Source organism: Phyllobates terribilis, unplaced genomic scaffold (genome assembly GCF_046119375.1).
Source record: "Phyllobates terribilis strain yellow unplaced genomic scaffold, ASM4611937v1 Scaffold_2__4_contigs__length_985480577, whole genome shotgun sequence".
NCBI classification, from domain to species: domain Eukaryota; kingdom Metazoa; phylum Chordata; class Amphibia; order Anura; family Dendrobatidae; genus Phyllobates; species Phyllobates terribilis.
Window position 1 is genome coordinate 750,557,711 of NW_027362762.1, and position 25,045 is coordinate 750,582,755.

The 25,045-nt window shown below is 42.1% G+C and overlaps 1 protein-coding gene across 7 annotated transcripts in view; it reads left to right on the forward strand.

The window, feature by feature from the left end:
- Nucleotides 1-25,045, forward strand: part of SYTL5 (synaptotagmin like 5) — a 483,329-nt gene that overhangs the window by 419,288 nt on the left and 38,996 nt on the right. For all 7 annotated transcript variants that reach the window (XM_073667280.1, XM_073667286.1, XM_073667282.1 and 4 more), the window contains one exon: nucleotides 1,240-1,342. In XM_073667280.1, coding sequence (XP_073523381.1) covers nucleotides 1,240-1,342 — 103 coding nt within the window. The remainder of the gene's footprint in view (nucleotides 1-1,239; nucleotides 1,343-25,045) is intronic.

The following is a 25,045-nucleotide window of genomic DNA, read 5'->3' on the forward strand; positions in this document are numbered from 1 at the left end:
TGCTGTTAAAGAAATAGCGTGCACAGTGTCAGTCGCAGCCACCAGGTTCCTGCAGTGGCTGCGGCTAACAGTGTGCCCCCTATTAAAGAGCATGAATATTCACTGTTCTCCACTCCCATGGGCGTGGGGAGTAGTGACTATTCATGCTCTTTAATAGAGGGCACACTGTTAGCTGCAGCCACAGCAGGAAGCCAACGGCTGCGACTGACACTGTCCATGCTATTAAGGAGAATGAATATTCACTACTCCCTACGCCCATAATCCGGGCATGGGGAGCAGTGAATATTCAGGCAGCTGACCTCAGCCTGTGAGGGTGCATGGCAGTGACGTCATGCGTTGCTTACACAGTGAAATCAGCTGCTGGCAACAGAACAGGACACAGCGCTGGAGCAGAGGGAAGCAAGGTGCGTAGAATAATTAATTTTTTTATGTGTGCAGAGTGATGGAGATGGGGGTGCCATGCATACCAGGATGGGGGTACCATGCATACCAGGATAGCGATGGGGGTGCCATGCATATCAGAATGGTGGTGCGATGCATACCATGATGAGGATGTGGTTGCAATGCATACTAGGATGGGGGTGTTATTCATACCAAGATGGGGGTGCCATGCATACCAGGATGGGAGTACCATGCATACCATGATGGGGGTGCCATGCATACCAGGATGGAGGTGTCATGCATACCAGGATGGGAGTGCCATGCATACCAGGATGGGGATCAGGGTGCCATGCATTCCAGGATGGGGGACCATGTATACCAGGATGGGAATGGGGGCCACGTATAACAGGAAGGGGGGCCATATATACCAGGATGGGGGCATATATATACCACAATGGGGGATATTAGTATAGAATTGGGGGACTTTACCCCTATAACAGTGTCAGCAGCAGACCCCTCCCCCATAACAGTGCATCATGACCACATGTTTTGCTTCAATTTTTTTTCTATTTTCCTCCTCTAAAACCTAGGTGCATCTTATGGTCCGGTGCGTCTTATAGTCTGAAAAATACGGTATATATCTATACACCCTAAAAGTACAGAACAAGTATAAGTTGTTTTTTTACTTGCTATTGGGTTGCCTAAATATGCCCAACATTTTGGATCACTACTATCCTAACTGTGGGCACAGCAATAAAAAAAACATTGTGAACTCAGATCAGTTTTCAGAAGGTGTAGTTATCCTTACCTGTATGTCATCTCTTAGTTAATACTATGCATTTAATTTCATGTTTTTAGGTATGTAAAGGCATATCTTCTTCCTGACAAATCACGTCAGAGCAAACGAAAGACAAAAGTAAAAACCAACACAAGTAATCCTGAGTTCAATGAAGTGCTCAAGGTAAGTTGTACAATAATGAATATAGTAGGGATCATATTTTGGGTGGTCTCTTATAGTAAATAATGATGGGCACCAGCGGTTAAGTTCTGATCAAGAAGTCAAGTGACCGCTGTCCCTCTCTTTTAGCTTATTCTACTTTGCAGTTTACATATAGTACAAATATTTATTCAAATTTTGTCTTATATATTGTAATTTACTTATGTGTACTGATATTTATACATTAGATATTGCATTATTCCACATCTGATTTGTATTTCTCACTCTTTACAATGTCATGTATGTTTGTATATTACACTATGAATGCATCATAAATCACAGCTTTTATACCTAATTAATACTTAAAGGGGTTATCCAGGACTATTTGTTTTACAATGTGCCTAAGAACTAACAAGCGGAAAGTTGCTTACTACTGTACCTGACTGTTGTCCCCAGAACCGATCTCTGCCTGCACAGAGTGTTCACAGACTGCTCCTGTTGACAATTCAGTGGCTTTCATTGACATCACATCGACGACAGAGAAGCGGCTTCTCTTCTTCTCTACTCTGCATGTGACTGTATGTGACTGTAAGGTGCACAGGTGCACCCTGGCACCCCACAAATAAACAGTATTCCTGTCCATCAATGTCATGCTGTGTGCAGTGCGATGTACTCACTTTCAGGCTGGAGGCCTCCGCTGCATGCATGTCCTTTGGTCCAGGATCAGCCCCACACAAATCAGGGGACACTCGCTTCTTATCAAACAGTCCAACTTTACTTAATATTCCAAGTTCAATTGATGTTACAGCAAAGTACGTTTCCATGTTCTCTGTTAATTGAGCCTGAGTTATCCCTTTGCTTAATGGCTCCCTTGGCCCCCAGGATACTCCGTCCAGCTTTGCAGTTTCCATAAGACCCGTCCCGTTTCCCTCACGCGTTTCCACGTCCAGCTTCCCCTTGTAGGAGGAGAATGCCGCACGCTTTCCACTGCCTAGTTTGGGCCGTAGGCCTCAGACGTTATATGAATGTCTGCTGAAGAAATTTGCTTACGTTCTCATGCTGCCAGAACAATCCATATTTCTCATGCCCTCCAGCCCTCTGGCCTTGAACTCTTACTTATCTTTTATCTAACTCTCAACCTAATCTCCAACTGATCTAACCAGGAGGTAAACCCCTTTTATATGTTCTTTCACCCTCCCGTGATAGGATGGTCCCAACCATTGTAACTGTATACTAACCTGAAAACCCACTTCCTATATCTAATATGCCCACAACTGAATCTTTCCCATTCCTAATCTAAACTATGACCCCTATCCTATACTTGATGCTCTAAACTTAATCCTGTACTTTCCCTATATGCTACACATAAATTGTATTATACATTGATCACAATACATTACAATAACTGAGTGCATTAGTGCCTATAAAACACTATGCAATTTCACATATCATAACAATCACAAAAATGCAATAAAATCACACACTTTGTACAAACACTGTCTTAAGAGGGAGAGACATATGACAGCCCCTGTCACACCCTTACATGACTGCCGAAGTCATGCTGATTGACAGCCAGCTCCCCCCTGCCTAACTGCAGGAAGTTGGCTGTCAATCAGCATAACATCAGAAGTCATGCCCAGTCGAAAGAGCAGCCCGATAGAAGAAGAGCTGCTCTGTTGACATGGAGCATCTGAATCGCCGGCAGTAGCAGTCAGTGATCATTCTTAGCTGGTGCTGGGTAGAGCAGGCAGGTAGTTTTTAGGCACATTCTCACTAAATTAGAATATCATCAAAAAGTTCATTTATTTCAGTTCTGCAATACAAAAAGTGAAACTCATATATTATATAGAGTCATTACAAACAGATTGATCTATTACAAGTGTTTATTTCTGTTAATGTTGATGATTATGGCTTACAGCCAATGAAAACACAAAAGTCATTATCTCAGTAAATTAGAATACTTTATAATAACAGCTTGAAAAATGTTTTTAAAATCCGAAATGTTGGCCTACTGAAATGTATGTTCAGTAAATGCACTCAATACTTGGTCCTTTTGCATCAATTACTGCATCAATGCGGCGTGGCATGGAGGCGATCAGCCTGTGGCACTGCTGAGGTGTTATGGAAGCCCATTGTTGGGTCTGGTGTCTCTTATCTTCCTCTTGACAATACCCCATAGATTCAGCCGTCTACCAGGTCAGCCATCTACCAGGAAATTAAATTAACTTTTTGATGATATTCTAATTTAGCGAGAAGCACTTATAGTAAAAAAAAGTCCTGGATAACCTCTTTAAATACATATTTACACTTTGGGATATGTATATCCCCTTTTTGTTCTTGTATCTAGAGATTAGCAGTTTAATTTGTGCTTCCCTGGTTCTGCACTCAAGCATCCGAAATAATGGGCACCTGATGCAGAAGTGAAGGCCGGCTGCCACAGGGGGCTGCACTGGATGCTGGGTTGCGGCGGTGTAAAATCAAACTACCCATCTTTACTTGTATCACATTGCTTGAAAAAGATCCCAGGATGGATTTTAACACTGCATTGGATATGAGTAAATAAAACACCTCACCTCCATCAACCCCACATTAGAGCATTATTGTAAAGAGATATAGAGAGGTTTTGCCATTATCAATTAATTAATCAATCAATCAATCAGATCACAGCTTTTTTTTGTCTGTGTGAGGTGGAAAATTATATAAGTGGTCTGTAGTCAGTTTTTTCTATACTAGTTTTCGTAAATGAGGAGTAAATTGTGAATAAAGTATTTCTAGGTGATGAAGCAAAGATTTGGTCCCTTAATTGATCCAGCAATGCACATCAAACTGTTTAAAAAAAGGAATAAAGTGTTTATCCTAATGTATATATTAAATATTATGAAAGAGCAGTGTAAAGTGATTTTATATCTTTCTTACTTTGTGGTTTTGCATTTGCTGCTTGTTCCATTGTCATGTTATTAGAGGTAGATTTGTTGAACATCAGTTTCGTGAAGCAGAAGTGCTCTGGCATTACTTTAGCAAAGTCTCTCTTCATATTTATTCCTGTCACTCACGTATAATGGGTTCTGATTGCTCTCCCTGCCTGAAACTCAAAAATAAGACATTAAAGAACAAAGTGCAGTAGATTAACATTTTCAGTATACTGGCAACAACAATTTACCATTTTTACCTTGCTTCAGGCTATGTGCCCACGATGCAGAAATGCTGCAGATTTTTTCCGCATCTCCCTGGCAGGAAAAACGCATGCGGATTTTACATGCGTTTTTCCCGCCAGGTAGAAGCGTTTGTCAATCGGTTTTGCATGCATTTCTGCATGCGGGTTATCAAGCGCTTTTCCAAGCGATTTTAGCATCACTTGGAAAAGTGCTTGACAACTTGGTCACACTATATAAATCCATGCAACCGGCATGGATTTATATAGTGTGACCAAGTTAATAGTTGAAAAAAAGAATAAAAATGGTAAAAAATAAAAAAAAAACATTATACTCCCCTTCTGATGACCCCCGGTCTTTTCTCCACTACGTCCGGTCTCTTGTATGGCTCGCGGTGGTGTGAAAGGACCTTTCATGACGTCATTTAGTCATGTGACATGTCGATGTCAGCGGTCACGTGACCTGTCACATGACTAAATGACGTCATGGAAGGTCCTTTCACACCACCGCGAGTCATACAAGAGACCGGACACAGTGGAGAAAAAACCGGGGGACATCGGAAGGTGAGTATAATGTTTATTTTTTATTTTAAATTCTTTTTTTAACAGGTACCATGGTACCCGGGTCTGGATGAGAGTCTCCTCTTCTCCAAACCTGGGTACCATCCGCACATTGAATCACTTCATATCCGCGTGTGCACATGTAGTGATGCAGATATTATGCGTTTCAATGCAAGTCAATGGCGACAATTACGCTGCGTGTCCGCAAAATTAATGGACATGCTGCGTATTTTTCTGCAATGATAATCCACAGCGGAAATTTCCGCAGCATGTGCACAGCACATGCAGATTATCATTGGGGACCATGGGCCACGTATTACCAAGCATTTTTTAAGCGTTTTTGCTGCTAAATTCCGCGGCAAAAAACGCTTGAAAAACGCATAATGGGCACGCAGACTTAGCCCTAGTCATGTGTTTTTTCTTATTTCTATGTTAATTTTTGTGAGTGCATCAGACATATTTGCTCCTTTTGATGTAACCTAGCAACTATCATACACATTTGAGTAAAAACTAGAGAAACGGAGCACGCTGAGGAGCTTAAGCAGGGCTCAGAAGAAGAAGAATCGGATATTTAGTGTTGTGTAGTACAAATAAATCTCATTTTTCTCATATGCGCATTACAGATACCAAGTGTTTTCCTTCACAAAATCAGCAACTAGGAGGCAAATACACTTTATATCGTAGGTAATAGAGAGACTCCAAGAGTAAGGGCTCGCTCCCACTTGCCATGAAATGCAATCCGATAAAAAATCAGATTGCATTCGGACCAATGTTATTCTGTGATTCTGTGTTCATCTGTGATTTTTTATCCAGCTCGGATCGGATTGCAATCGGTCTGGAAAAAAATCTCAGCAAGCTGCGATTATAATCTCAAATCGGATCGCATTCAGAAGTAGAAAATCAATGGATGTGATTTTAAATCGGACGGCACTCGAGTAATCCAAATGCCATGCGATTTTGTAGTAACATTCTCCACTGTCTCAGGAAATTGCATCACAATCCCACGAAAAACGGATGTAAATAGCATCACATAAGCTGAGAGTAGGAAAAAAAAAACACAGAATCGCATTGCAATCGCAGAAGAATCAGAAACAAAATCACAGAACACTCGTCCAACTCTCCTGCATCAAAATTGGACCGATTTTAAATTCACTAGTGTGTCTCCGGCCTAAAAGTAACTGTCAGTAGAATATGTAATAAAAAAACAAACAATTTCATCAATTGTTAAAGGGGTTGTCCCACGGACAAAGTACATTTTAATCAATAGATCTTGGGATAAAAATAAGTTCCACCATTGGATGTGGTAAAGAAAATGTTCCTGTGCTGAGATATTCAGGGGAAGAAGCAAAAGAGAGTATACAGACAGGATAGAACGAGATCACAAACGCTGCATTCCGAGAGATAAAACATTTCCCTGCTTGTTTAAAAACATATTTTGTATTTACAGAAATAATCTATAGGTGTGTCTTTTAATTAGGGGTGGGAAAAGATCTTCTACTATTCAAGGCGGGGATTTCAATATATAACATTCCAGCAGGTTAGCTGTCGAATAGGCTGTTCTTTTTTGGTGACACACACTATTTCTCCAACAATGCACTAAAGCAGGGGTCCCCAACCTGTGCCAAGGAGCCACATGTTGCTCACAGGCCCATGATGTGTGGCTCGCGGCTGTCTGCCAGCTTGGTACATTAGAACCAGGTCTAGCAAATAGTTATGAAGAGCAGGTTTCCATATGGTGACTTTTGTGAGTAGCCCCGCACAGAAGAGCAGATCTAGATGAGCATATACTGGTTTTTGGGGTTTAGAGATAAATTGAGGATAGTAGTCTAGAGATAGGATGACACTGCTAGTGTTGGAGGAGGTGCTTTAAGCTGAATGTGATAGTGTAATGGGTATGCTTGATGCGAGAATACCAAAGTTGGGTAATGTAGGAACCCCTGGATGTAAGCATATGACTAGCCCAGGGGAATGGGGACGACTCGGTACCCGGGCCTTTTGCCTGACCTTGGGGATGTCGCAGTTGTCTGCTCCCGGGCCCTTACTCTGGGGTCAGCTTTTAAAAGGGTGGTTTGGTTTGCTAATTTTATGGAAGTTCGTGATGCCACCTGTGGTTTCTGGTGAGAATCACCAGCGCTGCGGCAGTCCGCTGAGGCCGGTGATAAGGCAGCTCGATGGTATAGCTCCCCACAGGTGGAGCTAGGCCTCAGGGCAGTGTATAGAGAGGGGGATTCAGGACAGGCGAGACCCAGCCGGGTCAGAGCAAGAACAGGGACAGACACGATAGTCACTTCAGTACCTTTTACTGGTGGTAATTCAGGCACATCCCGGAGCACTGTAGGGTGAAGGATGCATATCAGGATCCTCCCCAATGAGCGGGTGTAGGGCCTCCTGTTTTTTGCCTCTGCGTAGTAAGTTTCTGACCTGCCTGAAGCTAGCCTAACTTTATCTCTGTCCTGCACCGGCTGACGTTGTGGTAGGGCCTTCTCTTGGAGTGCACGGTCCCAGCTTACGGGGCCTATGTGTCTCCTGGCTCTGTTACGTATCAGCTCTCTGGTGATCCTGGGACCTGTAGTTCTCCAGGGATTATGCCTTACTGAGTCGTAGAGATCCCGGTAAGCTCGGACCCGGTGTCCGGTATATGTTTCGGGGTGAGCTGGGTAAGCTCCTCTGCCCCCTCTGCTACTCACTTTCCACTCGCCTTCGGCCGCGCTCAGGCCCTTACTAGGCTACTCACACTAACGGCAGCTTGCCGCTCTTCACCGCTCTTACAGGCGTCGGCACGCCTTGGGCTCACTTACTTGAGCTCCTGAGTCTAGACTGGGCTTCAGGACCGCTGGAGGACTAGCTTGCCTCACACAGCAACCCGCGTGCTTCTCCGCACACACAGCTCTTCACTCTGTGCACTCCAGACTGACTGCTCGACTCCAGACTCTAGACTCTGACTCTTGACTGACTGCCTAGCTCCACCTTCCCTATTTATATCCCTAATGGGCTCCCTCTGGTGGTCTGAGGTGGTAAGGTGGAGATGTGTGAATGCTTATGGGGGCCTCTTGTGGAGGATTCCATTAATGCACCCCCCTAGGATCTGTGGCACCAAGCGCAGCTGGGCGCCACACATACTGTCTCAGTGTGATTTCTATGGGGAAGCTTTAGTTGTCATTATACTAATAATGAGGGCTCTGGGTGTTGCTACTGTGGGAGGGTGGGGGTGGGCTAAGCAGGAGGTGGATGTCCCTACTAAAAGGATTCTGGAAGTGGATGGCAACCCTCTATCTGAGCTGATTATAGCTCTCGAGTTAAGAAAGGTTGGGGACCATTGCACTAAAGAGTAATGATCTGTCAACTACAGCAGCGTGGACATAGTTTTAAATAAATTGCAAAAAGCAACTCAAAAGCAAATGTTAACTGCACCTCTCTTCCTCGGTGGCTCTCCAGGCTGCTGGTTATCCCACCTACCAATTGTACTAACCCTAAAAGTCATTTTCACAACTGTCTGTAAACCAGAACAAATCCCAGTAGACACATTTATATCCAGTGTACTGGACTGTACCCTAGTCTAGCAGATGGATTGCAGTTTGATTATATGTACTTAATAAATTTATATTATACTTGGTATGAAGGAAGAAATGTCTTTTGATAAGCCTCCTGTATAAAAGGCTTTTAGAATCTTCATTGCAGTGGGTCAAGAAGTTCATATTGTAAGATGTTTCTTTTCTGCCGGTGCTCGTCTATGTACTGTACATATTACAGTAAATAGCACTTTCATCTGAACGAAACAGCTAAGGCAAAAATATGTCATTCAATTTAGAACAAACTACATGACCTTAAAAATATCAAGGACTACAAAGGCTGCAAGTTCTTGGTGCTATATGGATTCTCATTCATGATGCACCGTAAGGCTGGATTTACACATCCATGACATATATGAGGCGGTGAGGTTCAGGTCAGGAGACCTACAGCCAGTCCGTGCATTGTGATCCATATTCAGACTGAAAAACACTGATGTGTGAATACAGCCTAAGGACCAAATTATTGGGACACAATTCTTAATGATTGAATTAAGGATTTTCATTTAGTCCCATTGCTAGAGGTGTATAAAATCAACCATCAAGCCTTGCAGCCTGCCTTTACTAACATATGTGAAAGAATAGCTCATTCTATAGTGCTCACTGAATTCAGATGTGGTATTGTAATAAGATGCCATCCAAAAAGACCCTCCTAAATATTCCACAATCAACTATGAGTACTATTTTTGAAAAGTGAAAGTGTTTAGGAAACCCAACTCAGATACGAAGTGGTAGACAACTTAAAACTTACAGCGTGGGGTCGCAGAGTGCTAGGGTACATAGCACATAAAATTCGTCAACACTCTGCTGACTTAGTAACTGCAGAGTTCCAACCTCCTATGGCATTAGCATCAGCACAAAAACTGTGTTCTGGAAATTCCATGGCATAAGTTTTTATGGCCGAGAAGCTAAATGTAAGCCATACATTACCAAGCCCAATGCCAAGCGTCAGATGGAGTAGTTTAAAGCACGTCGCCTCTGGACTCTAGAGCAGTGAAAACGTTTGGTCTAGACCCCTTAGCTATAATGAAGTGAAATCTTAATGCTTTTGCAGACCAAGACTTTTTTAACAACTTTATGCTTCAAACTTTTTGGGAAGGCTCTTTTCTGTTCCAGCATGATTGTGTCCAGTGCACAAAGCAGGGCATGGTTGGGTGAATTTGGTTAAGAACTTTCCTGACCTTAATTCCATCAAACACATTTGGTATGAACTATAATGGAGATTTCAATCCGCCCCTCTTGTCCAACATATGTGTCTGACCCCACATATGCTCTTCTGGATGAATGGGCAAAAATTACCACAAACACACTCCAGAGTCTTGTAGACAACCTTCCCAGAAGAGTGGAAGCTGGTATAGCTGCAAAGGAGGTACTATCACCATATTAATGCCTTTGGATTTAAAATGTGATATCATAAAAGCTCCAAAAGGTGTAATGTGTAGGTGTCTCAATACTTTTGTACATATACCATATTTATGTATGGATGCGAGAATAATAGGCCTGACCTGTGCAAACAAGCTTTCTTTTTGGCATAGGTTGTGAGATATGCATTGGCTTACCATTTTATCAATTGTATTAAGAGCATAGGAGATCTTTCCTCGTGTCTACACTTAATGAAAAAAAAAAGGCCTGAGCAGAGTTTATGAGTAAAGTTAGGCTATGTGCGCACGATGCAGAAATGCTCCGGATTTTTCCTGAGCGTTTCTGCATCTCCCTGGCAGAAAAAACGCATGCTCATTGTACATGCGGATTGTACATGCGGATTGTACATGCGTTTTTCCTGCCAGGGACATGCGGATGTGAAGCGTTCTTCACAAGCATTTCCACATGCGGGTTGACAAGCGCTTTCCAAGCGATTTTAGCATCACTTGGAAAGTGCTTGACAACTTGGTCACACTATATAAATCCATGCAAATAGCATGGATTTATATAGTGTGACCCCAAAGAATGTCAAAAAATAAAAAAATAAATCTATACTTACCTTCTGATGGCCCCCGGAGTCTTTCTTCGCGCCGTCCTGGCTTGCCGGCAGCTCGCGGTACACTGAAGGACCTGCCGACGTCAGCGTCGCGTGACCAGTCACATGACTAAATGACGTCAGCGCAGGTCCTCCAGTCCACCGCCGGCAAGTGAAGACAAGGAGACCGCGGGCCATCAGAAGGTAAGTATAATATTTATTTATTCTTTTTTTTACAGGTACTATGGTACCCGGGTCCGGAGGAGAGTCTCCTCTCCTCTAGACCCGGGTACCATCCGCACATTGAAACGCTTGGATTCCGCATATACAGATGCAGTGATGCGGAATCAAAGCATTCCAATGCAAGTCAATGGCGGCAAAAACGTAGCACTTCCGCAAAATAATTGGTAGTGCTGCGTTTTTTTCCGCAATAATAACCCGCAGCGGAAATTTCCGCAGCATGTGCACAGCACATACGGATTATCATTGGGGAACATGGCAGATCTTCTACCATGCTTTTTTAAGCGTTTCTGCAGCGTTTTTGCCACTGCGGAAACACTTAAAAAACGCATCGTGGGCACACAGCCTTAAAGGGCTTTTCCCAATATGATAAGTTAACACCTATTCAGAGACTGCACCTGGAAACCCCACCAATGAGGAGAGTGGGGCTCTAAAATGCTGTCAGAATGGAGCTGTGGCCTTATACGCTCGTCCCCCTGCATTCCTATACAGCGCTTGGTTATCTCCTGCAATCCCATACAATGAATCATGTCTGCCACCACTTATAGTAACATAGTAACATAGTTTTTAAGATTGAAGGAAAACTAAGTCCATCTAGTCCAACCCATAGCCTAACATGTTGATCCAGAGGAAGGCAAAAAAAAACATGTGGCAAACACTAAGCTCCACATTGGGGAAAAAAATTCCTTCCTGACTCCATACGGCAATCAGACTAGTTCCCTGGATCAACTCCCTATCAAGGAATCTAGTATATATAACCTGTAATATTATACTTTTCAGGAAAGGCATCCATGCCCTTCTTAAATTTTAGTAGTGAATCACTCATTACAACATCATGCAGCAGAGAGTTCCATAGTCTCACTGCTCTTACAGTAAAGAATCCCTGTCTGTGATTATGATTAAACTTCTTTCCTCCAGACGTAGAAGATGCCCCCTTGTCCCCGTTTCAGGCCTCAGAGTAAAAAGATCAGTAGAAAGGTCTTTGTACTGTCCCCTCATATACTTGTACATAGTAATAAGATCACCCCTAAGCCTTCATTTTTACAAAGTAAATAACCCCAAGTGTAATAACCTGTCTTGGTATTGCAGACCCCCCAGTCCTCTAATAACCTTGGTCACTCTTCTCTGCACCCGCTCTAGTTCAGCTATGTCTTTCTTATACACCGGAGACCAGAACTGAACACAGTATTCTAAGTGTGGTCGCACTAGTGACTTGTATAGAGGTAAAATTATGTTCTCCTCATGAGCATCTATGCCTATTTAAATGTATCCCATTATTTTATTTGCAGCAGTTGCCTGACACTGGCCACCAAACGTAAACTTGTCGTTCACTAATACACCCAGGTCTTTTTCAGTGACAGTTTTGCCCAGTGTTTTACAATTAAGCATAGAATTATACATTTTGTTTCCTCTACTCAAGTACATTACCTTACATTTATCCCCATTAAAGCTCATTTGCCATTTATTAGCCCAAGCTTCTAGTTTACATAGATCCTCCTGTAATATAAAATTGTTCTCCTCTGTATTGATTACCCTGCAGAGTTTAGTGTCATCTGCAAATATTGAAACACTACTCTGTATGCCCCCTACAAGGTCATTAATAAATATGTTAAAAAGAAGGGGGCCCAATACTGACCCCTGTGGTACCCCACTGTTAACTGAGACCCAGTCTGAGTGTTTTCCATTAATAACCACCCTTTGTTTCCTATCACTGAGCCAGTTCTTAACCCACATACATATATTTTCCCCTATCCCCATTGTTCTCATTTTATGTATCAACCTTTTGTGTGGAACTGTATCAAAAGCTTTTGAAAAGTCCATATACACACCATCCACTGCATTTCCTTGGTCCAGTCCGGAACTTGCCTCCTCATAAAAACTGATCAGATTAGTTTGACAGGAACGGTCCCTCGTAAACCCATGTTGATATTGGGTCATGAGGTTATTCTTCTTCAGATACTCTAGTATAGCATCTCTTAGGAAACCCTCCAGGATTTTACCCACAGTAGAGGTTAAGCTTACAGGCCTATAATTTACAAGTTCGGTTTTTGTCCCCTTTTTGAATATTGGCACCACATTTGCTATACGCCAGTCCTGTGGTACAGACCCTGTTATTATGGAATCTTTAAAGATTAAAAATAATGGTCTATCTATGACGTTACTTAATTCCTGCAGTACTCGCGGGTGTATCCCATCCGGGCCAGGGGATTTGTCAACATTAGTGATTTTTAGACACCGCCGTACTTCCTGCTGGGTTAAGCAAGTGACATTTAATGGAGAATTTTTGTCATCACTAATCATGTTTTCTGTCATGCCATTTTCTTGTGTAAATACTGTTGAAAAAAAATAATTTAGCATATTGGCTTTTCCTCATCCACCATTTCACATAGACTATTTTTAAGGGGGCCCACACTATCAATTTTTAGTTTTTTACGATTTATGTAGTTAAAGAATATTTTGGGATTATTTTTACTTTCTCTGGCAATGAGTCTCTCTGTCTCAATCTTTGCTGCCTTGATTTGGTTTTTACAGAATTTATTTAATTTTCTGTATTTATTTAATGTCTCATCACTACCTACTTGCTTTAGTTCTGTAAATACTTTTTTTTGTCACTTATTGCACCCCTTACAGCTCTATTTAGCCATAGTGGTTTCCTCCTATTTCTAGCATGTTTATTCCCATATTGTATATATTGTGCACAGGTCCTATTCAGGATGCTAATAAATGTCTCCAATTTGCTTTGTGTAGTTTTATGTCTCAGGATATTGTCCCAGTTTATTGCACTAAGATCATCTCTCAACTGTTGGAAATTTGCCTTCCTGAAGTTGAGTGTCCTTGTAACCCCTCTACTACACATCTTATTAAAGGATAAATGAAAACTTATTATTTTGTGATCACTATTACCCAAGTGACCCCCAACTCGTATATTTGATATGCGGTCTGGCCTGTTGGTTAATATTAGGTCTAGCAGTGCCCCCCTTCTTGTTGGGTCCTGAACCAGTTGTGAAAGGTAATTGTCTCTCAAAGTTGTCAAAAACCTATTATCTTTGCTTGAACTACAGGTTTCTGTTCCCCAAAGTATTTCAGGGTAGTTGAAGTCCCCCATAATAATGACTTCTCCTTGAGTCGCTGCTTCATCTATTTGCTTTATGAGGATATTCTCCGCTGCTTCCATTATTTTTGGAGACTTATAACAAACCCCTATCAGTAATTTATTAGTTTTTCTCCCTCCCCTTCCCCTTCCATGTCGCTTCCACTCCATACCAGAAAGGGAATTTCAGAACCATCTTATCAAGTTAAGAAAAGCCCTTTAACAACTATTTGTTCAACCACTGCTGGGCACTAGCTTGAGAAGGTAACAATGGGCCATAGATGTTAGAGATCCTGGACATTTGCACTTCCAATAATTAAGCCTTTATTTAGTTCATTACAGATATATCACCTTCAGGCTATGTGCACACAAAGCGATTTTAATGTGTTTTTTCAGTGTATTTTCGCTGCGAAAACACCACGAAAAGGCATTAAAATCGCTTGTAATAGGTCTGCCATTTGCTGCAATGCAAATCCACATGTGCTGTGCACATCATGCGGAAATTTCCGCTGCAAAATCGTATTGCGATAAAACCCGCAGCAAGACCAATTCTAGTGCGATTTCTCTGCGAAATTGCCACCATTGACTTGCATTGGATCTCATAAGATCCGCATGACTACATGTAGCCATGTGTATCTTATGCGATTAATGCGCGGATGGTACCCAGGTCTGGAGAAGAGGAGACTCTCCTCCAGACCCGGGTACCATAGTACCTGTAAGTAAAAAAAGAATTAAAGTAAAAAATAACCTTATACTCACCTTCTGATGGCCCCCGTTCTGCTTCCGGCGTCACTGCTGGCTCCGTGGCGGGTACCGGTAATGTAAAAGGACCTTCTATGACGTCAGCGGTCAAGTGACAGCTCACGCGACCGCTGACGTTGGCGGTCGCGTGACCTGTCACATGAACGATTACGTCATGGAAGGTCCTTTTACATTACCGTTACCCGCCACGGAGCCAGCAGCGACGCTGGGAGCAAAGCGGGGGCCATCAAAAGGTGAGTATAAGGTTATTTTTTATTTTTTACGTTCTAATTCTTTTTTTTTTTTTTACACTATGTTGGTCACACAATATAAATCCATGCCGGTTGCATGGATTTATATTGTGTGACCAACTTTCAAGCACTTTTCCAAGTGATGCTAAAATCGCTTGGAAAAGCGCTTGACAAAAGCTTGTCCTGGCAGAAAAAACGCATGTAAAATGCGCATGCGTTTTTTCTGCCAGGGAGATGCTGAAACCTCAGGAAAAATCTGGAGCATTTCTGCATCATGGGCACTTAGCCTCATCCTTAAACCCCTGTATTTTGTACCTTGCATATCAGTGATTGCTTTGAATCATGGCATTCAATTATAGACTAAACACTGTTTTATTTACTATTATTAATGTACAGTAGATCACAGTGAAATGTTTAGTGGAATAATGGAGATATATCAGTCGCACATAATAATGGCCTTGAGAGATAGTATATGTATTTGTTTTTGAGCAAGTGAATGCTAATTGTAACTCAATAAGCAAAGGCTGCACAATGCCGCATAGAATACTGGAAACACTACAAAAAAAGAATTTTAATACGTACAGTACAGACCAAAAGTTTGGACACACCTTCTCATTTAAAGATTTTTCTGTATTTTCATGACTATGAAAATCGTACATTCACACTGAAGGCATCAAAACTATGAATTAACACATGTGGAATTATATACTTAACAAAAAAGTGTGAAACAACTGAAAATATGTCTTATATTCTAGGTTCTTCAAAGTAGCCACCTTTTGCTTTGATGACTGCTTTGCACACTCTTGGCATTCTCTTGATGACCTTCAAGACGTAGTCACCGGAAATGGTTTTCACTTCACAGGTGTGCCCTGTCAGGTTTAATAAGTGGGATTTCTTGCCTTATAAATGAGGTTGGGACCATCAGTTGTGTTGTGCAGAAGTCTGGTGGATACACAGCTGATAGTCCTACTGAATAGACTGTTAGAATTTGTATTATGGCAAGAAAAAAGCAGCTAAGTAAAGAAAAATGAGTGGCCATCATTACTTTAAGAAATGAAGGTCAGTCAGTCCGAAAAATTGGGAAAACTTTGAAAGTGTTCCCAAGTGCAGTTGCAAAAACCATCAAGCGCTACAAAGAAACTGGCTCACATGAGGACCGCCCCAGGAAAGGAAGACCAAGAGTCACCTCTGCTTCTGAGCATAAGTTTATCCAAGTCACCAGCCTCAGAAATCGCAGGTTAACTGCAGCTCAGATTATAGAGCAGGTCAATGCCACACAGAGTTCTAGCAGCAGACACATCTCTACAACAACTGTTAAGAGGAGACTTTGTGCAGCAGGCCTTCATGGTAAAATAGCTGCTAGGAAACCACTGCTAAGGACAGGCAACAAGCAGAAGAGACTTGTTTGGGCTAAAGAACACAAGGAATGGACATTAGACCAGTGGAAATCTGTGCTTTGGTCTGATGAGTCCAAATTTGAGATCTTTGGTTCCAACCACCGTGTCTTTGTGCGATGCAGAAAAGGTGAACGGATGGACTCTACATGCCTGGTTCCCACCGTGAAGCATGGAGGAGGAGGTGTGATGGTGTGGGGGTGCTTTGCTGGTGACACTGTTGGGGATTTATTCAAAATTGAAGGCATACTGAACCAGCATGGCTACCACAGCATCTTGCAGCGGCATGCTATTCCATCCGGTTTGCATTTAGTTGGACCATCATTTATTTTTCAACAGGACAATGACCCCAAACACACCTCCAGGCTGTGTAAGGGCTATTTGACTAAGAAGGAGAGTGATGGGGTGCTACGCCAGATGACCTGGCCTCCACAGTCACCAGACCTGAACCCAATCGAGATGGTTTGGGGTGAGCTGGACCGCAGAGTGAAGGCAAAAGGGCCAACAAGTGCTAAGCATCTCTGGGAACTCCTTCAAGATTGTTGGAAGACCATTTCTGGTGACTACTACCTCTTGAAGCTCATCAAGAGAATGCCAAGAGTGTGCAAAGCAGTCATGAAAGCAAAAGGTGGCTACTTTGAAGAACCTAGAATATAAGACATATTTTCAGTTGTTTCACACTTTTTTGTTAAGTATATAATTCCACATGTGTTAATTCATAGTTTTGATGCCTTCAGTGTGAATGTACAATTTTCAGAGTCATGAAAATACAGAAAAATCTTTAAATGAGAAGGTGTGTCCAAACTTTTGGTCTGTACTGTATATTGGAAGATTTAGGATGGATCCAGCGGAGTAACTATTCAGGTTTGAAGGTCCTTAAATATATGAGTTTTCTATTGCATCTCTCTTTACTTTCATACACTATTAATATGACGAAAGAATTTATCAGAAGGAGAGGGGATTGAAATGTAAGTATTGCTACATTTTTGATTAGAAATATTGTTAGATATTGCTTTGAAGAATATATTATAGAACAGTAAAGCTCATTTTTTTCTGCGGATTGGTGTGATTTTATAACCACTGTGGGTTAAGCCGATTTCACACGTCCTGATTTTTCCAGTACTGGAAAAACCCATACTGGAGATTTCTCTGTCCGTGTGTCCGTGTGTGGCAACCGTGTGCCACGCGTATGCCGCATCAGGATCACACATACCGGCGCATGGGAATCAGTGTACATTTATCGCTGTTCCCAAGCACTGGGTGCTGAACGTTGCCCTCATCATTGTCCCTTGCTCTCGCTGTGATCAGCACGAGCAAGGGACAATGTTGGAAGTAGTAGTAGTCTGCTCCCGCAGTGTCCATGTGTAAAAATAAGAATAAAACAATAAAATCCTTATACTCACCTGTCCAGAGATATCCCCTGCTGCAATCCTCTGACCGTTGACGCCGAAGAGCCGTGGAAAATGAGCCGATCCAGCGAGCGAGCCCTGGAGCTGCACTAAGCTCTGGAGCAGTGTCCTGTCAGTGAGCTCCACTCAATTCAGGGCCTTGCTTGCTAAAGCAGCTCATTCTGTCCGGCTCCTCGGCGTCAGCAGTCAGAGGATTACAGCAGGGGACATCACTGGACAGGTGAGTATAAGGATTTTATTCTTATTTTTACACAGGGACACTGCGGGAGCAGAGTACTACTCCCAACATTGTCCCTAGCTCGTGCTGATCACAGCGCAAGCAAGGGACAATGATGAGGGCAGCGTTCAGCACCCAGCGCTTGGGAACAGCGCTAACTGTACACTAATTCCCTGGCGTCCATACGTGTCACACTGATGTCAGACGGTTTGCATCCGTGTGTGTTCAGTGTGGGACATTTTGTGGACCGTGCAGCTTGTAAAAAACGGACATTTCAGCGTGTGGAACACACGGACACACGGTTTGTGGAAACACACTGACATGTGCACAGATCCATAGATTTGAATGGGTCTGTGTGTGTCAGTGTCTCCAGTACATGTGGAAACGCACTACACGTACAGGACACACTGACGTGTGAAATAGCCCTTACAGGTATTATCTTATGTAATTCTTATTTGCTATACAAGCAGAACCAATACATGTAAAGGACACCAACAACCATGTTAATCAAGTTCTAATAATATCTTGATTTTCCATTTTAAGCCAAGACAGCCATTGCTCATATACTCAGTGTTCGCTCCTTATATGCGAATGAAGTTCGGTTATCACATTTTTCAAGCTGATGGTTTCCAAAACCCAAGTTTTCACTGCCATTGAATATTTAAAGCGTAAATTGAGTAAAATATTATCTTTTGTCATGTCTTGGGTACAGCCCTTGACCACCACCAATTTTCAGAACTGTTTTTTTTTTCATTTTTAGAACAAATAAGCATTTGGCAGTATACAGAGCGATTGATTTATGGATCAGAATTTGTATTTACTAAAATTTTCTGACACACCGTTGTAGGCATAGCCTCATTTACTTGAACTAGATTTTCTTGTGTAATGGAAATCTCTTAATGCTTTTTATGGTCTTGAAATTAAAGAAATTTGTAGGGGTCTAAACTCATGGACTCATTGCAATGTTCTAATATTTTCAGTGATATTGCTAGAGGTCACTTTTTGGGTGGCAATCTCCTTTAAGGGTCATTCACATCTTCACAGATAGATATTCTTGGATAGTGCTTGTTAAAACAAGCACTTATGCATTTTACTGCTTATTACAATTGGCTTCCGTTTTTTCTTTTGTATATAGCTCATTACCTAGGAGAACGACCACTTCTGCTATCTAACTTGTAAGCACTGCTCTAAATCAGTCCGGGAGGTAGCAGTGCACTCCAGCGATCCTGGGCAACTTCAAAGCAGTGCTTACAAACTCAACAGAAAAAAGTTTGTAACCGCTGCACATGTTTTGCTGTCTAGCAGAGGTAGCTGATTTCCAAAGCAATGAGCTGTAAAGAGAAGAAAAATGTTAAAATCTCAAGAATAGATGGAAATTTTAAGAAGCAGTAAATTGCAAAATTGCTTGTATTAACAAGTACTATCTGAAAATACACATTTATGAAGATGGGAATAACTCTTCAAATACCTTCAGGATACAGATAAGCTATTACTTATTTTATGACTTTGAAGATAAGGCACTTTCCCCATAATTATTCTGCTTGTAATGATTGCTCACTTCATGGATTCCAATATTGGATACTAGAAAGAACCACTGGGACATTGCAATCCATTTACAAATCATTTTCAGGTTACTTTTCCTGTATCTAGTGAAGTGCAGCATACCTTGGTATTTATTACCTTATAGTGCAAGTAGCTTCTGTTTCATGACTGCCAAACCTCAGTTCATGTTCATTAAAGTGATGTCTCTCCAAGGAGTAAAGTCATTACTGTGTAACAGACAACATTGATTTTTTCAAGTCATCCAAATAAATACAGCTTATCTACAGAAGATTGATGCTGAACTTTTCATGCACAAATTTAACAGAAGCCTCTTGATACCGGAGCTTAAATAATTACTGTGTACAGTAAGGCTCTCTGAGTACCCCCTAAAAATGTATAATGCCACCTGGATAAAGACAGCAAGCAGCACTGAAAGCCAAAATGAAATAAAATAGTAAAGATGCAAGTCCCCAAGAGACTTGACATTCGGATCTCTCACATTTAGTACAGCAAATGAGATGGAGGCAGCACTTTAAGAAAAATAATGTGACCTGTTTAATCACACATGCAATGCTTCAGCTAACAAGCTTGAAAAAAGACAACTTGAAATAGATCACAATATATTTTTTAAGTACTGGGTCTGCCTCCAATAATGCCACCCCACCTGAGTGCCCATAAATAAAAATGCCATCTTTGTTTCCCAGAAAAAAACAAACTTATATTCTCCTAACCCTGATCCCCCAACAAGTGCAGCAACAAACTCTTCTTCGAAAATGCATGATAAACATTAAAGGGAATCTGTCACCCCCTGGGACTTATCTGACCTACTAAAATGGGCATACAGGTGATAGGAATAGATTTACATTACTAACTGTATGCCTCATATTAGAGGTCTTGTTGCTGTGCAATTTCTTTTTATTCATTCAGGTTTCTGATATGTTCCAGTCCCGGGGCCCAGATGAAATCCCCACCTCCTGTGTGAATTATTATGTTTCCCCTCTCCCCCACATGTCACAGTACCCTGTAACGTGCAGTTGCGGTGGCCAAATCCCGCACATGCGTACTTCACTTTTTGCACAAGGCGCACTTCTTCCCCCCCATCTATGTTCATTGTACTGCAGGGATCTTGTGCACAGGCGCCGGGAAGTCAGAGTCACTCTCCAGCGCCTGGGCACAAGATCCCTGCAGTACAATGACTAAAGACGGGAGGAAGAAGTGCGCCTTCTGTAAAAAAGTGAAGTGCGCAGGTACGGGATTTGGCCACTGCAAATGCACGTCACAGGGTTTTTGTTATTTAAAGTACATCGTACCCAGAAGAACTTTTCCCACCTTTAAAGTCACCTATAATCTGTACAATTCAATTGAAAAATAAACTGAAATCTTTTCAGGTAGAAAAATAAAAATAAACAACTAAAACAATGTGATTGCATAAATATGCACACCCTTAAACTAATACTTTGTTGAAGTACCCTTTGAATTTATGACAGCATTCAAGCATTTTCGGTAGAAGTCTATCAGCATGGCACATCTAGAATTGGCAATCTTTACCCACTCTTCCCTGCGGTAGCGCTCCAAATCTGTCAGATTGTGAGGGTATCTCCTGTGTACAGCTACCTCTTCGGGTCAACACACAGGTTTTCATTTGGATTCAGGTCTGGACTCTGACTGGACCATTCCAAAACTTTCATCTTCTACTGGTGCAGCCTTTTTTTGTTGATTTGCAGGTATGCTTAGGGTCATTGTCGTGCTGAGAGGTGAAATGACTGATAGATTTCAACCATGAGATCCCTATGCTGTGTTGTAAGCTGCTTATGGACAATGGCTTTTGCTGTAAAATGCAACTAAGAAAGTGTCAAGGGAATTCTATTAGAACAGCTAAACTTTATATGGCGTTAATCAGAATCCCTGTAAATGATGGCAGTTGTGTACTGTTTACTGTTTAACATGAGTTTAAATGTGATTTTCTAATTCTGAACACAACCAAAACCCCAATTATAAGAGGGTGCTCATACTTATGCAACCACAATATTTTAGTTTTGTTATTTCTTTTTGTAATTTCTATTTCCCCCTCAAAATGACTCAGTTGTTTTCTCAATGGGCTTGAACAGATTATGGGTGGAAAAAGTTCTGAAATTATTCTTCTTTGTATGATTTTTTTATAGAACAAAACCTGCAATTTTAACAGTGGTGTGTAGAATTTTCACATCCACTGTAGAACGCAGGCTTACCTAACAAAAATAAGAATACTACTACTTAGCAACATCATTTTTCTGGTGATTTGCAGCAGTTATAATATAGCATGAGCGATCACATTGCATACAAACTTATGTAACCAGATGGCATCTACACCACAACACTGTCCACGTTAACCCATTGCAACCATTAAATTAATATCTTTGTTCCGGATAGTTTAACATATAAGAGTGGGGCTCAGATGACAAGAGTCCTTAATATTTGCAAGAGGGTGGTGGACCCATTTTGAAACATACAAGAGGACCTTATTTAAAACCGTAAATAAATCATCTAACTGTACTTTTGCTTGCTCAGCTCAAGTAACAGTTATGTACAACAAGGGGTAGCGGGTACCAAGTCTAATGAACATTTCCTTCACAGTGAAAAGCATTTTCATACACATTGTTTCCTTTCACTGTAGTCTACTCCAGGGCTGGTGAAGCACACTGTTTCACCCTATTTCTTACACTACTGGCGCCCTAAGTCTACCTTTTTGGGATCACCCACTAATCGAATGAACACAGCCCTGTTTAGGCCTGTTAACTTCGGCGTTTAGCAACCTCAGGGTTTCTCGTGACACGTCGTCCTATCCAAGGACCCCTTTAAGGTGGAAGGTCATTCTGTCTGGTCTTCGGTCAATTGCAGGTCGCACTACTGTCTGGTCCCTTAGTCTCCCTTCTGTAGTTCACCCAACAGCACCACTGCTCAAAAACACTTCTTACTCCTACTTGAACTTGTCCCTAACTCACTACAGGATGCAGTCTGCTTTCCCTGGCACACTTCCATCCTTGCGTGGGTTAGTCCCAAACATTAACTGTATCTGTCCCTGCAGTCTGTTGCTGGGCAGATCTCCCTTACAAACACTATACATCTTATAACACTATGCATATTACACTTACAAAGCATATCACACTCTACTCATTTCAGAGGACCATATTACATTTCACATGGCACATTACATCAAGATATTTACAAAGACACAGGACACTGCTCACATGATATAACAATAACGCAATTGTTGTTTTTAGGATTATGAACACGATAGCCATTGTTCACTACCCTTACATAGGTACAAATGTAACTTTACCTAAAGACACTGCGAATATAATAAAAGAATATGGTTAACCAGGGAAGTGACTGAATGCGTATGTGGATGCAAATACTATGTAGTTAGCACAGATATACAGTGGCTTGCAAAAGTATTGACCCCCTCTTGACTTTTTACCTATTTTGTTACATTACAACCTGTATTTAAATATTTTTGTAATCCGATTTGTGTGTGATGCATCAGCATTAAATATTCTAAGTTGGTGAATTAAAGTGAGAAAAATATAGTCATAAATTAATTTTATGGGATCAAATAACTAAAAATTGGCATGTGCTATGAAGCCCCTAATTTTTGGTGCAAGCAATAAGCAATTACCTTCATAAGTCACATGCTTAGTGAAAGGAAGTCCACTTGTGTGCAATTGAAGTGTCACATGATCTGTCAGTATATACTAACACACACATTTTCTGAGGCTGCCACACCATTAGCAAGAGGCACCACTAGCCAAACAAGACCATAAAGACCAAGGAGATCTCCAAACAAGTCAGGGACAAAGTTGTTGAGATGTACAAGTTAAGGTTGGGTTATAAAAAAAAATATCCCAATCTCTGATGATCCCAAGGAGCACAATCAAATCCATTATCATCAAATGGAAAGAACGTGGTACCATAACAAACCTGCCACGAGAGGGCCGCCCACCAAAACTCTGAGCCTGAGCAAGGAGGGCATTCAACAGAGAGGCAGCACTGAGGCCAAAGTAAACTCTAAAGGAACTGCTGAGTTCCCAAGCAGAGACTGGAGTATCTGTTCATACAACTACAATAAGCCGTACACTCCATAGATGTGGCCTTTATGGAACAGTGGACAGAAAAAAGCCTTTACTTACACAAATTGTAAGGCTCGTTTTGAGTTTGTCAAAAGACGTGGGAGACTCCCCAAATGAATGGAGGAAGGTGCTGTGGTCAGATGAGACCAAAGTTTTACTTTTTGGCCACCAAGATAAACACTATGTCTGTTCTCAAACCAGCGCATCTCATCACCCCAAGAACACCATCCCCACAGTGAAACATGATGGTGGCAGCATCATGCTGTGGGGATGTTTTTTGGAAGCTGGGTCAGGGAAAATGGTCCGAGTTGAGGGGAAGATGGATAATGCGAAATACATGTATATTCTTGAGCAGCAGCAGAACACAAATAAACTACTGATGCAACAGATCCAACAACAGCAGCAGCAGCAACAGCTACAAGACCAGTACCGACAACAGCAGCAGCTGAAGCAACAAGACCAGTTCTGTCAATAGAAACAGCATCAACAAGACCAGTACAGACAGCAGCATCAGATTGAACTACTTGCAGAGGCGGTTCGTGGGAGGCAGGCAGCCCCTCCCCCAACTCCAGGTGATGGTTCATACGTCCGGAAAGTGGTAAGACGAGCCATGAAAAAGATTACCCCGGGGGATGGTGTGGAGGCATTTCTGACTGCTTTTGAATGGATAGCAGAACGAGAGAGGCTGCCGCCGGAACAGTGGGCAGAGGTGCTGGCCCCCTATCTAACTGGCGAGCCGCAAAAGGCTTATTATGACCTGGCATTACAGGATGCACAGGAGTATGCCAAATTAAAAACTGAAATTTTGGCATGTGCTGGAGTGACTATGTCAGTTAGAGCCCAAAGGGTTCACCACTGGGCGTATTATGGTGACAAACCCCCTCGTTCACAGATGTTCGACTTGCTGCATCTTGTACAAAAATGGTTGCAGCCGGAGTCCTCATCTCCAGCCCAGATGGCCGAGCGAGTTGTTATAGATAGATTTATCCACTCCCTTCCTAGGCCGGTGCAGACCTCGGTTGACCAGGGCGACCCTCGAAATGCAGACGATCTAGTTGGACTGGTAGAAAGGTACCAGGTGGTCGAAAGGTCCCTAAGGAAGCCGGATGTGGTTGCATCCCAGTACTGGAGTACCCAGAAGGAGCCCGAATCTCAAAAGAGGGGTAGTAGAGCCACAACTGGGGGGAGTTCAAGATCCCAAGGGGTCGCTGAGGGGTTGCCAAAAGTGACTAGTAAGGACTTGACCTGTTAGAAATGTCACAGTCCCGGACACATAGCTGCCCCTTGTCCTATGTCCTTCGAACAGATGGACTGCAGATTAGATAGATGTTGTTCTTATTACGCTTATCCAGCCTGCAGTGTGAACTGTTAACCCAGCGAGGGGCCGCAGGCATGTGCCGTGTCCATTAATGAAGTGAGGGTGCTTGGACTATTGTACTTTGGGAGTTTGGTGACCCTAATCAGTGCCACCCTTCCCCACCAGTTGATCCCGGCTAAAACT